This window comes from Coregonus lavaretus, assembly GCF_964263955.1.
Source record: "Coregonus lavaretus genome assembly, chromosome: 31".
NCBI lineage: Eukaryota > Metazoa > Chordata > Actinopteri > Salmoniformes > Salmonidae > Coregonus > Coregonus lavaretus.
The window spans coordinates 4894540-4908689 of record NC_140018.1 but is presented as its reverse complement, the minus strand read 5'-3'; the positions used below and the strand labels follow the sequence as shown (position 1 = coordinate 4908689).

Sequence of the window (14150 nt, the reverse complement as noted above, 5' to 3'; positions counted from 1 at the left end):
ATGCCTATTCCCCCTCAGGAGACTGAAAATATTTGGCATGAGTCCTCAGATCCTCAAAAAGTTATACAGCTGCACCATCGAGAGCATCCTGACTGGTTGCATCACTGCCTGGTATGACTACAGAGGGTAGTGCGTACGGCCCAGTACATCACTGGGGCCAAGCTTCCTGCCATCCAGGATCTCTATACCAGGCGGTGTCAGAGGAAGACCCTAAAAATGGTCAAAGACTTTAGCCACCCTAGTCATAGACTGTTCTCTCTGCTACCACACGGCAAGCGGTACCGGAGCACCAAGTCTAAGTCCAAAAGGCTTCTTAACAGCTTCTACCCCCAAGCCATAAGACTCCTGAACAATTAATAAAATGGCTACCCGGACTGTTTGCATTCTCCCCCCCACCACCACCCCCTTTATTACGCTGCTGCTACTGTCTGTTTACTATCTATGCATAGTCACTTTAACTATACCTACATGTACATACAGTGGGGGGAAAAAATATTTAGTCAGCCACCAATTGTGCAATTTCTCCCACTTAAAAAGATGAGAGAGGCCTGTCATTTTCATCATAGGTACACGTCAACTATGACAGACAATGAGAGAAAAAAATCCAGAAAATCACATTGTAGGATTTCTAATGAATTTATTTGCAAATTATGGTGGAAAATAAGTATTTGGTCAATAACAAAAGATTCTCAATACTTTGTTATATACCCTTTGTTGGCAATGACACAGGTCAAACGTTTTCTGTAAGTCTTCACAAGGTTTTCACACACTGTTGCTAGTATTTTGGCCCATTCCTCCATGCAGATCTCCTCTAGAGCAGTGATGTTTTGGGGCTGTCGCTGGGCAACACGGACTTTCAACTCCCTCCAAAGATTTTCTATGGGGTTGAGATCTGGAGACTGGCTAGGCCACTCCAGGACCTTGAAATGCTTCTTACGAAGCCACTCCTTTGTTGCCCGGGCGGTGTGTTTGGGATCATTGTCATGCTGAAAGACCCAGCCATGTTTCATCTTCAATGCCCTTGCTGATGGAAGGAGGTTTTCACTCAAAATCTCACGATACATGGCCCCATTCATTCTTTCCTTTACACGGATCAGTCGTCCTGGTCCCTTTGCAGAAAAACAGCCCCAAAGCATGATGTTTCCACCCCCATGCTTCACAGTAGGTATGGTGTTCTTTGGATGCAACTCAGCATTCTTTGTCCTCCAAACACGACGAGTTGAGTTTTTACCAAAAAGTTATATTTTGGTTTCATCTGACCATATGACATTCTCCCAATCCTCTTCTGGATCATCCAAATGCACTCTAGCAAACTTCAGATGGGCCTGGACATGTACTGGCTTAAGCCGGGGGACACGTCTGGCATTGCAGGATTTGAGTCCCTGGCGGCGTAGTGTGTTACTGATGGTAGGCTTTGTTACTTTGGTCCCAGCTCTCTGCAGGTCATTCACTAGGTCCCCCCGTGTGGTTCTGGGATTTTGTGATCATTTTGACCCCACGGGGTGAGATCTTGCGTGGAGCCCCAGATCGAGGGAGATTATCAGTTGTATGTCTTCCATTTCCTAATAATTGCTCCCACAGTTGATTTCTTCAAACCAAGCTGCTTACCTATTGCAGATTCAGTCTTCCCAGCCTGGTGCAGGTCTACAATTTTGTTTCTGGTGTCCTTTGACAGCTCTTTGGTCTTGGCCATAGTGGAGTTTGGAGTGTGACTGTTTGAGGTTGTGGACAGGTGTCTTTTATACTGATAACAAGTTCAAACAGGTGCCATTAATACAGGTAACGAATGGAGGACAGAGGAGCCTCTTAAAGAAGAAGTTACAGGTCTGTGAGAGCCAGAAATCTTGCTTGTTTTTAGGTGACCAAATACTTATTTTCCACCATAATTTGCAAATAAATTAATTAAAAATCCTACAATGTGATTTTCTGGATTTTTTTCTCAATTTGTCTGTCATAGTTGACGTGTACCTATGATGAAAATTACAGGCCTCTCTCATCTTTTTAAGTGTGAGAACTTGCACAATTGGTGGCTGACTAAATACTTTTTTTCCCCACTGTATTACCGCAATTACCTGGACTAACCGGTGCTGACTCGGTAACGGTACCCCCTGTATATAGCCTCGCTTCTGTTATTTTTACTGTCATTTTACTGCTTTTATTTTTTACTAATCCAGGTTTACCTAACAGTTATTTATCTTAAAACAGCGTTGTTGGTTAGGTCTTGTAAGTAAGCATTTCACTGTAAGGTCTACACCTGTTTCAGCTCATGTGACAAATAGAATATGATTTGATTTGATTTGCCAAGAGTTCGATAAAGATTAGGTTTAGGAGCGGCAAAAATGTAGCAGCTATGCATTCATGTGTGGAACTCCTGTCTTTTCATGGAGTAGGAAACACCCTATTAGATCACAATACTGTGGACTACATTTCCAGTTTCATCCCAGTTTCAAAGCAGAGTCTGTGCTCACGTGACAGTTGGTCTTCGGACGGTTGTTAACGTGTAGCTATAAAATGTGTTCAAATATGATCTGTCTGGTTTTAGCAGTCTGTGGTAGTGGATGTAGGGCCTAGGACACTAACTGCTTTCTCTGAAAGGTATATTTGACTTTAAACATTTCTCTGTCTGTGTTTCAGTTAGCTTGAAGGTCTAGTTGTTAGCAGTCAGACCTCAGGGTGTATGTGGGTTAGTGGTGTAGTTTAGAGGGCTATTTCCTCATGCTCGTTCCTAATGGGAGAATGACCCTAGGAGCCAGTTTGACTAGTTCTGAGCTCCGTTGAGCACGTAGTCCACACACACACACACACACACACACACACACACACACACACACACACACGCACCACAAAGGTATTTCAGAGAGGTGCATGACTGGGTCACATGTGGTTGCTAAGCAGCCAGGGTTTAATGAGCGACCAGGCTGACTGACTTTAGGTCATTTGATTTCAGAGTTTAGTTTTGAGGACAATAAGCCACAGTTCAGCTCAGCCTCAATTAAAAAGCCCTCTGAGCCCAGGGTCGACATGAGGTGATCTGGCTTTACAGGAAAGATCAACAACACCCAGTCACTGTATTGAGGGGTCTGTTTTGTCCGTCTGTTTTTGAATTAAGGATCTAAGGTGTAGGCCAATTTTTTTTAAATCTCAAGAACAGAAGGATGACTACGTCTATTTCTTCTCAAGTTTCCCTCTTAGTGTTTTGTCTATAAAGACGTCTACACTGAGTGGACAAAACTTTAAGGACACCTGCTCTTTCCACGACATAGACTGACCAGGTGAATTCAGGGGAAAGCTATGATCCCTTATTGATGTCACTTGTTAAATGCACTTCAATCAGTGTAGATGAAGGGGAGGAGACTGGTTAAAGAAGGATTTTAAAGCCTTGAGACAATTGAGACAGGGATTGTGTATGTGTGCCATTCAGAGGGTGAATGGGCAAGACAAAAGATTTCAGTGCCTTTGAACAGGGTATGGTAGTAGGTGCCAGGCGCACCGGTTTGTGTCAAAAAGTGCACCGCTGCTGTGTTTTTCACGCTCAATAGTTTCCTGTGTGTATCAAAAATGGTCCACCACCCAAAGGACATCCAGCCAACTTGACACAACTGTGGGAAGCATTGGAGTCAACTTGGGCCAGCATCCCTGTGTGAAATGCTTTCGAAACCTTGTAGAGTCCACGCCCCGACGAATTGAGGCTGTTCTGAGGGCAAAAGGGGACGGTGCCACTCAATATTACTCAGTGTAAAGGCTCCATGGGCATATATAATTAGTTATCAGACACTGTTGATCTGCATACCAAGTTAAACACCGTTTCATGTTCACTCTTTCACAAATCACTGACGGAGCGAGCGTGGAACCGAAGGTGTTTATCCTTCTGTGGTTTTTGGCTGCACTGCAGGGAGAGCGTTCTTAGCACTGGGCTGAAAGTGTTCTGCATGTTTCTTTAGAGTAGACAGATTAGGCCTGACCTAAAGTAATCCATGATCCATGAGATCCAGTGTGTCTGCTGAAAGGGCTTAACGCTTCTAGATCTGTGTTTATATGTAGATTACAGTTTAACACTTCTGTGATCAAAGGCTAATTCATTCACTCAAATGCCATTCGTTAATAATTTTTCTCACCTTGCGTGTGGCCCATGGGGCAGACTGCAACGGTGCAACCACCATTAGACCTTTCTGCAGACATCACGGGCTAACGTCAGGACGGACTAGGCTACCCAGTAAATGGTGGTTCTAATGCTCCCTGTTTTGCATGACCAATATAGCATTTTAAAGATCAACACCAAATCCCTTCCAGTCAGCGACACAACCATCTTCTGTTTTGTCCCTGTATTTTATTCTTCTCCAGAACAACCATGTTGTGCGTAACGCCAGCCTGTACAGCAAACCGTTTGTGGAGCAGTTTGAGGAGACTCCTCTGCTTGTGGCTGTCCTCACCTACATGGGCTACGGGATCCTCACCATCTTCGGGTACCTGCGGGACTTCCTCCGGGACTGGGGCATGGAGAAGTGCCATGTGGCCAGAGAGCGGGATGAGCAGAAGGTAAGAGATACAGTCATTCCTTTTTCCTTGTAGGCTATTTGCTTTTTTCTCTCTAGCTCCTGTCTTGGATGTTTCCTTTTGCGAAAGAGCAGACAGAAGGTATGTTAAGCCTCAGATATTTGTTTTCGACGACAGATCTAGATTACGGATTATCGGATTACCCCACCCCTGAATCGGATTACCCCACCCCTGAATCGGATTACCCCACCCCTGAATCGGATTACCCCACCCCTGAATCATTTTCTTTAACCATTAAGGGTTTGGAGAAATAGCCAACCCTGTTACGGGTTAGGGAAAACTTCTGCCTACCTAGTCCTTCATTGCCATTCATTCATTGCTTCTACTCTAAAACGCCTCTAAACGGTTTTATGATGTAGGCTATTACAGTGCTAATATTTACTCTGGTGCTGTGGGAATCGGGCGTGTCTGACATGTCACTGAACGATACACACGTGTAACATGGGAAGGTGTGAAAGTGATGACTCGACAGATTCCACTACAGCTTTAGTGTGTTCTAAACCTGTTCTTTTGTAAACCACAACGCTCAGTGCAACCGTTATGCCAAACTAGTTGTCCTAAAGCTGTAGAAGATACACACCTATGCCTGAGAAGATTTTGCGTTGTCTTTTTAACGCAGTCTTTCAAGCAACAGTTAGTGCACAGCAAATGCTTTTAACGCTTTACTATTGAACAGTTCAGTTAAACGATTTCTCTGAAAGCTTGGGAGAATAACACACCTGTGTGTTTGCATCGATTCAGACCGTGTTATTGATTCCAACAATGACTGACAATTCTCTCTCGCTCTCTGTCTCTCTCTGTCCCTGTGTGTGTGTGTGTGTGTGTGTGTGTGTGTGTGTGTGTGTGTGTGTGTGTGTGTGTGTGTGTGTGTGTGTGTGTGTGTGTGTGTGTGTGTGTGTGTGTGTGTTCTAGGACTTTGTTCCACTGTACCAGGACTTTGAGAACTTCTACACCCGGAATCTATACATGCGTATCCGTGACAACTGGAACAGGCCGATCTGCAGTGTGCCAGGAGCCAAGATGGACCTGTTGGAGAGGGCTTCCAAAGACTACAACTGGACCTTCGAGTGAGTGGCCCAGCCTAACCATAATAACCCTAACAGGGCTTCTAGTGTGTACATGTGTGGCTACTAGAGCATTTTATTTGGCACCGTACCCGTTGGACCTAGCCCTGGACTATCATGGCTATTACAGGGAGTAGCTGTGTGTGACCTACTGTCATGTGAATTTCTATCTCTAATTCAACCTAAGCTTGAATCATTACCAGAGGTTGTAAGGCTCTGGTTTTAATCATCAATGATTCAAGGTCCACAACCACGAAGAAGGATTTTCTGTATGTTTATTCATGGAGAGCTCTGGGGCCAAAGACCCAAACATACGATTTTATACCTCCTGAACTTGACTCCTCCCACCTTTTAGGTGGGTTTTCTAAACAGTTTCCGCCTTCCCCCTTGAATGTTTAGTACCGCCCCCTCTGTTAGTGGGTTGACACTTCATGATAATTCTAACATTTATACTGTATTTGGGGTGAAATCCTTTAGTCATTATTCTTAAAATCCAAATTAATCTAACACCTACCTATGTCATGGAAGGCTGTATCATGCCCCCTCTATCACCTACAGGTCATTGTCCTCCTTATAATGATAAGAGAGGGAAGTGTGTCTGGGGACGGACGTGATTAATAGAAACCAACTGACAGTATCTATCATGTGGCATTGTGTGGTAATGGTTGACCTCATTCACTCTTAGCTAGGCATGGTATGTGATTGTGTTAGCTGCTTTCACAACTACGTGTAAGTGTTAGGGAACCCGTCAAGACCAAGTTTAAAAACAAAACCTGATATTATTGTCAACACGATAGCTACTTTTGCTGCTTGTCAAAAATCACAAGTACAGTATAAAACAAATAAAAGAAACAGATGCCCTCGTTTGGTGTGTTTGTCATTGTCACAAGGTTTTAAAATTCAGAACTAACTTCCTCCACCACCACAACTGTCTAGCACCTACTTAGTGAGTAGTTCTGTCTCGTCAGAGTTGCTAAAAGTTGTCTTTGTACCCAGACACACAGGCAAGGTGGTGAAAGACGTGATCAACATGGGTTCCTATAACTACCTGGGCTTTGCTGAGAACACTGGGAGGTGTGCCGACGCTGCCACAGAGTCTACCCACAAGTACGGCGTTGGAGTGGGCAGCACCCGCTATGAGATGGGTAAGACTGGGTTATAATAACCTTCTTGTAGGGACAATGCTTTAAAACACTCATATCTGTGGACCTCTGTAGCTCAGGTAGAGCATGGCGCTTGCAACGCCAGGATAGTGTGTTCGATTCCCGGGACCACCTGTACCTAAAATGTATGCACGCATGACTGTGAGTCGTTTGGATAAAAGTATCTTCTAAATGACATATGTTATCTAGAACAAAGCACTGATACAAAACGTTGATAAAATATGCATCGCAGACAACCCTCTGGGGACAAACTGGCCCACTCATTCTGTTGTTGGTCTTGTTTGTTGCCGTCTTCTTAGTGGTTTTGCCATTTTTAAGGAAACAAAAGCCAGGTCCTCTGTTATCATGTACCCCACAATGACAGAGAACAGAATATAATGACATGTTGGACATAAACATTCTAGTCAAGTCCTCCTCCATGCATTGTTTATGTCACGCCCCTATTATGTGCAGGAAGCTGTTGTTTTGAGGTAGTGCATCCTTGTACTTACATGGACCATGTTGTTGAGTTATTGTATTATAGTATGACCTGGACAGTTGTATTAAGTTAAAAAGCATCTTTGTTTCTACATGGATAGTGATGTTGACTTAGAGCATCACTGTAACTGATATGGATACTAGTGAATTTGAGTTAGTACATCTTTATTGACGTCATGCACACTTTATGTTGACATAAACACTTGTTAGAGTAAGACATCATTTTATTTACATGTTCCTTCCTGTTCCTGCTGTATCCAGGTAACCTGGACCTCCATGAGGAGTTGGAACAGCTGGTTGCTAGGTTTCTGGGGGTGGAGTCATCCATGGCGTTTGGGATGGGCTTCGCTACCAACTCCATGAACATTCCGGCTCTGGCTGGAAAGGTAGGGAGGAAAAAATATATTTCTCACATGCTTCGTAAACAACAGGTGTAGACTAACAGTGAAATGGTTACTTACAGGTCCTTTTCCAACAATGCAGAGTTAAAGATAAGATAACAATTTTAAATAAAAACATAGATATCGTGACACAAGGAATAAATACAGAGTGAATAATGAATAACAATATTGAGAGCAAATAACATGAGTAGAAAATAACATGGCTATATACAGGGAGTACCAGTACTGAGTCGACGTGCAGGGATATAATATAATATAATAATAATAATATGCCATTTAGCAGACGCTTTTATCCAAAGCGACTTAGTCATGCGTGCATACATTTTTGTGTATGGGTGGTCCCGGGGATCGAACCCACTACCTTGGCGTTACAAGCGCCATGCTCTACCAGCTGAGCTACAAGGGGTAGCTACGTACTGTACAGATAGGTAGGGATAAAGTGACTAGGCAACAGGATGGATAATAGATGGTAGCAGCAGCATATGTGATGAGTGTGTGAGTGTGGCATCAGTATTCGTGTGTGTGTGTGTTGGGGTGTCAGTGTAAGTATGTGTGTGGGTAGAGTCCTGTGTGTGTGCATCAAGGTAGTGAAAAAAAGGTCAATGCAGGTAGTCCGGGTGGCCGTTTGATGAGCTATTTAGCAGCCTTGTGGCTTGGAGATAGAAGCTGTTCAGGGTCCTGTTGGTTCCGGACTTGGTGCATCGGTACCGCTTGCTCTGTGGTACTACAGAGAACAGTCTGTGGCTAGGTTGGCTGGAGTCCTTGACAATTTTTAGGGCCTTCGTCTGACACCGCCTGGTATAAAGGTCCTGGATGGCAGGGAGCTCGGCCCCAGTGGTGTACTGGGGGTACCCACTAGAAGTTGACACGGGAACAGGACTCTTGCGGGTCCCACGGGATTCTGGCAGGAATGGGAGTGAAGTTCTAGAGTGAAGTTCTGGGACATGACGGGACAGGATCAACTGTCCACAGGAATGGGCAGTGCAGGAATAGTTATAAACAGAGTTTTGTTTTAGTGTGTGGAACATTCCATGAAAAAAACAACTGTGTGGGCTAGGCCTCTATATACTATAATATATGCTAGGCCTCTATATACTATAATATATGCTAGGCCTCTATATACTATAATATATGCTAGGCCTCTATATACTATAATATATGCTAGGCCTATATATACTATAATATATGCTAGGCCTCTATATACTATAATATATGCTAGGCCTATATATACTATAATATATGCTAGGCCTCTATATACTATAATATATGCTAGGCCTATATATACTATAATATATGCTAGGCCTATATATACTATAATATATGCTAGGCCTCTATATACTATAATATATGCTAGGCCTCTATATACTATAATATATGCTAGGCCTCTATATACTATAATATATGCTAGGCCTATATATACTATAATATATGCTAGGCCTCTATATACTATAATATATGCTAGGCCTATATATACTATAATATATGCTAGGCCTCTATATACTATAATATATGCTAGGCCTATATATACTATAATATATGCTAGGCCTATATATACTATAATATATGCTAGGCCTCTATATACTATAATATATGCTAGGCCTCTATATACTATAATATATGCTAGGCCTCTATATACTATAATATATGCTAGGCCTATATATACTATAATATATGCTAGGCCTCTATATACTATAATATATGCTAGGCCTCTATATACTATAATATATGCTAGGCCTCTATATACTATAATATATGCTAGGCCTCTATATACTATAATATATGCTAGGCCTCTATATACTATAATATATGCTAGGCCTCTATATACTATAATATATGCTAGGCCTCTATATACTATAATATATGCTAGGCCTCTATATACTATAATATATGCTAGGCCTCTATATACTATAATATATGCTAGGCCTCTATATACTATAATATATGCTAGGCCTCTATATACTATAATATATGCTAGGCCTCTATATACTATAATATATGCTAGGCCTCTATATACTATAATATATGCTAGGCCTCTATATACTATAATATATGCTAGGCCTCTATATACTATAATATAGTTGACTTAATAAAAGGTCATTTCCCCCTCCCCTTTAAGTCGGCTCACTCTCGCGCCTCGCTCCAGTTGTAGCCAGTCACCAGGCTACCTCAGATGCCAACCTACGTCTGTAGGCTAAGTGATGAAGCATTCAACAGAGGAATTGCAACTTTGCAGCCAAGGACCCATCACTAACATTAACATTAGAGCCAAGGAAAGAGCGTTTTGGCTACGTTTGATGGAGTTGTCTTTGACAATAAAGGAACCAGTACATGGCTTGTAAAAAAAAAAATGCTGCGGTTTAATCAAATAGGCCACCACCCGGAGAGGGGGACAAGTAGCTGCTCTACTCCCAACAACTTTACCCTCAAGCCCAATTGTTTACGTATTTAACTAAACCCGTGCCATATTGACTTATGCAGTACTGCCACTCAGGTTTTAGAATTGTTTTATGTTCATGTTGTAAATGTTCCTATGTGCTCAGCTGTAGGCTACAGATGTATGTGCTCAGCTGTAGGCTACAGATGTATGTGCTCAGCTGTAGGCTACAGATGTATGTGCTCAGCTGTAGGCTACAGATGTATGTGCTCAGCTGTAGGCTACAGATGTATGTGCTCAGCTGTAGGCTACAGATGTATGTGCTCAGCTGTAGGCTACAGATGTATGTGCTCAGCTGTAGGCTACAGATGTATGTGCTCAGCTGTAGGCTACATAGTTATGTGCTCAGCTGTAGGCTACATATGTATGTGCTCAGCTGTAGGCTACAGATGTATGTGCTCAGCTGTAGGCTACATATGTATGTGCTCAGCTGTAGGCTACATATGTATGTGCTCAGCTGTAGGCTACAGATGTATGTGCTCAGCTGTAGGCTACAGATGTATGTGCTCAGCTGTAGGCTACAGATGTATGTGCTCAGCTGTAGGCTACAGATGTATGTGCTCAGCTGTAGGCTACAGATGTATGCCGGTGCTGAGCTGTAGGCTACAGATGTATGCCGGTGCTGAGCTGTAGGCTACAGATGTATGCCGGTGCTGAGCTGACCATCCTGCTGGGGTCTCTGTCCTCATCCTCCAGCCTTAATCCAGCTACATTTAGGTATTTTAGAATACGCTCTCATCCAGAGCGACTAAAGGCCTACAGTCAGTGCATTTAACTAAGATAGGTAAGACCACCACATATCACAGTCCCATATTGCATTACTGAAATTATTTTCAAGACTTCCTAATCAAACACAATAGCCTACATATTTCTGCGCGCAAAAATGAGCACGGGACGGGAGTGATTGTTATCGGGAAGGGACAGGAAAGGTCCGGGGTTATGGAACTGTTGCTGGATCAGGACAGTACAGGAACTATTTTTTACAAGACAGGAATTAATGTTCTCTCCTGTGTCAACCTCTAGTACGGGCTATCTTCTGTAGCGGCTTGCGGTCGGATGCCAAGTAGTTGCCAGACTGTGTTGTTGTGTGTGGACCATAATAATTCCTTATTGATGTGGACACAGAGGAACGGGAAGCTCTAGACCTGCGCCACTACAGCCCCGTCCATTTAAATGGGGGGCGTGCTCTGCCCTCCGTTTCCTGTAGTCCAATCAGCTCGTTTGTCTTGCTGACGTTGAGGGACAGGTTGTTGTCATAGCACCAGACTCTCTGACCTTCTCCCTATAGGCTGTCTCATCGTCATTGGTGATCAAACTTAATGATGGTGTTGGAGTCGTGCGAGGCCATTGGTGAACAGGGAGTACAGGAGGGGACTAAGCACGCACCCCTGAGGGGCCCCGTGTTGAGGTTCAGCGGGGCGGATGTGTTGTTACCTACGCTCACCACCTGGGGCGGCCTGTCAGGAAGTCCAGGATCCAGTTGCAGAGGGAGGTGTTCAGTCCCAGGGTCCTTAGCTTAGTGATGAGCATGGAGGGCACTATGGTGTTGAATGCTGAGCTGTAGTCAATGAACAGCATTCTCACGTAGGTGTTCCTCTTGTCCAGGTGGGAAAGGGCAGTATGGAGTGCAATAGAGATTGCGTCATCTGTGGATTTGTTGGGGCGGTATGTGAATTGGAGTGGGTCCAGGGTGTCTGGGATGATGGTCCTGCTCTTGCTACATATATTTCTCACTCACTCACTCCACGAACATTCCTGCTCTTGCTGGCAAGGTAGGAATGCCTCGCTATCTCTCTCTCACTTTTATCTCTCTAACTATGTCTGTCTCTCTCTCTGTGTCTCTCATCTCTGTTCTCTCTCTCTTTATTATCTCTCGTTCTCTCTCCCTCTCTTATCTCTCTTATCTCTCTTTCTCTCTCATTTTCTGTAAGTCAATGAACTGAAGTAACCTCTCCTTCCCTGAAATGATCGCTGGTGGGCACACAGCGTTTTTCCTCTGCAAGGTTTTTATTCACCAGTTGTACATTGGTCTTAACCAGTTGAATGATAGGGCAACATTTTGATTTCCGCCTAAATAGACTTACCAAAACGTAAAGATTTTTAATGAGATGGCCATAAACAATAACTGGTTATGTTGCATAGTTTTAGAAAGGTCTGGAACTCAACTTTCTGGTACAAATAGTTATACATTGCTGAGGTGTACTCACTTGAGGACACAAGCTCAAGTACATAGTACATATATTATGAAAATATGAAAAATCATAGTTCTTTCCTATTCAACAAAAGTGCGGCAATGGGGCTTGAAATGACTGAAATGCTTTCTAATTATAGTAACAATGAAATGATAAACAAATTCATAACTGTACAATAAATATGATAATACAATATTGGCACTATTTCATATAACTGTCGACAGAGAATTTTCTCCTAAACGTCCACTGAGCAGCACAGAAACACCATTCCATGTTTGCAGACTCGTTACTTCATCTTTAAGCACGAAGTGATTTTGTTTCAAGAGAAAGTGATCTTGTTTCAATTCATTGAAATTATTTAGTTGAGAGGTCTAAATCCGGCCGAAAATATTACACCGAGATGAAACCACAATGGCTGGATTGGTTTGACTGTCACGTTTATTTGCCCTTTCTGAAGCTGGGCTCGCTCGCTCAGAGGAAGAGATAATCGATTCTTTGTCTGGATAGGCCAAAAAAATGTGACACGTCACTCCTTGGAAACGGAGAGCAGACAGATGTTTTTTTTGGCATTATAAGGCAAGGGACCCTACAGCATTCACAGAGTGCTTTGTACACCAAAATGTCAGTCGGAACCAGTCCAGAACCACTCAAAGTCCCCCATATTGGGGTTCACGCCATTCCAAAACCCTCTAGTTTCCTCAATGTGTTCTCAAAACATTGAGAGACGGGTCGTCAATCGTCATGATGCCTGAAAGGCCTTTAGCTACTAGGATAGGAAGCTCTCGCTCTCACACTCCCTCTCTCTCCGCCCCTATCTCTCTGCCTCTTTCTGCCCCCCCACTCTCTTCCTGCCTCTCTCTCTCTCTCCGTCCCCCTCTCTCCTACTGCCCCCCTCTTTCTCTCTGTCTCTCTCTCTCTCTCTTTCTCCTACTGTCCCTCTCTCTCTCTCCTACTCTCCCTCTCTCTCTCCTACTCTCCCTCTCTCTCTCCTACTGCCCCTCTCTCTCCCCTACTGCCCCTCTCTCTCTCCTACTGTCCCTCTCTCTCTCCTACTGTCCCTCTCTCTCCTACTGTCCCTCTCTCTCTCCTACTGTCCCTCTCTCTCTCCTACTGCCTCTCTCTCTCTCCTACTGCCCCTCTCTCTCTCTCCTACTGCCACTCTCTCTCTCTCCTACTGCCCCTCTCACTTTCTTGTCCTCTCTCTCTCCTACTGCCCCTCTCTCTCTCCTACTGCCCCCCTCTTCTCCTACTGCCCCTCTCTCTCTCCGTCTCTCTCTCTCCTACTGCCCCCCTCTCTCTCTCCTACTGCCCCTCTCTCTCTCCTACTGCCCCTCTCTCTCTCCATCCCTCGTTCTCTCCTACTGCCCCTCTCTCTCTCTCTCCTACTGCCCCTCTCTCTCTCCTACTGTCCCTCTCTATCTCCTCCCCTCTCCCTCCTACTGCCCCTCTCTCTCTCTCTCTCCGCCCCTCTCTCTCTCCTACTCGCTCTGACTCATTAGAACCCTTTACTTCTCCTCTTCATAAGTTCAGTTTTGACAGAAAGTGAAATAAAAGGAATTTGACTGGCAAGATGCATGGTCATCCTCGTGAGAGTAGTGAACACATTTCTTCTCTTGACAGACAGGCAAAGGGCCAGTCACATGTTCCTGACAGATCATGAGTTCTTTAAACCCAGTCAGTGTTTCTTTTTTCCTCCTCTCCTCGCTTCTTCTTGTAAATTGCGTCATTGCGTAATGTGCTCAGTCATTCAATCACTAGACGATTAAATTGTGTAACTATGCAACGGGTGTGGGGTTTCGTTGTGTGATGGCCGAGGTGTCATTGACTGTGAGACTGTGTCTGTGACCCCTTCCGGGAAACTGTCT

The 14150-nt window shown here is 43.9% G+C and overlaps 1 protein-coding gene across 1 annotated transcript in view; it reads left to right on the top strand.

Annotated features, from left to right (window-relative positions):
• Positions 1 to 14150, top strand: part of LOC311106503 (serine palmitoyltransferase 2-like) — a 31713-nt gene that overhangs the window by 3550 nt on the left and 14013 nt on the right. Inside the window, exons 2-5 of the mRNA XM_084148851.1 lie at positions 4342 to 4536; positions 5467 to 5621; positions 6615 to 6763; positions 7520 to 7644. Coding sequence (XP_084004977.1) covers positions 4342 to 4536; positions 5467 to 5621; positions 6615 to 6763; positions 7520 to 7644 — 624 coding nt within the window. The remainder of the gene's footprint in view (positions 1 to 4341; positions 4537 to 5466; positions 5622 to 6614; positions 6764 to 7519; positions 7645 to 14150) is intronic.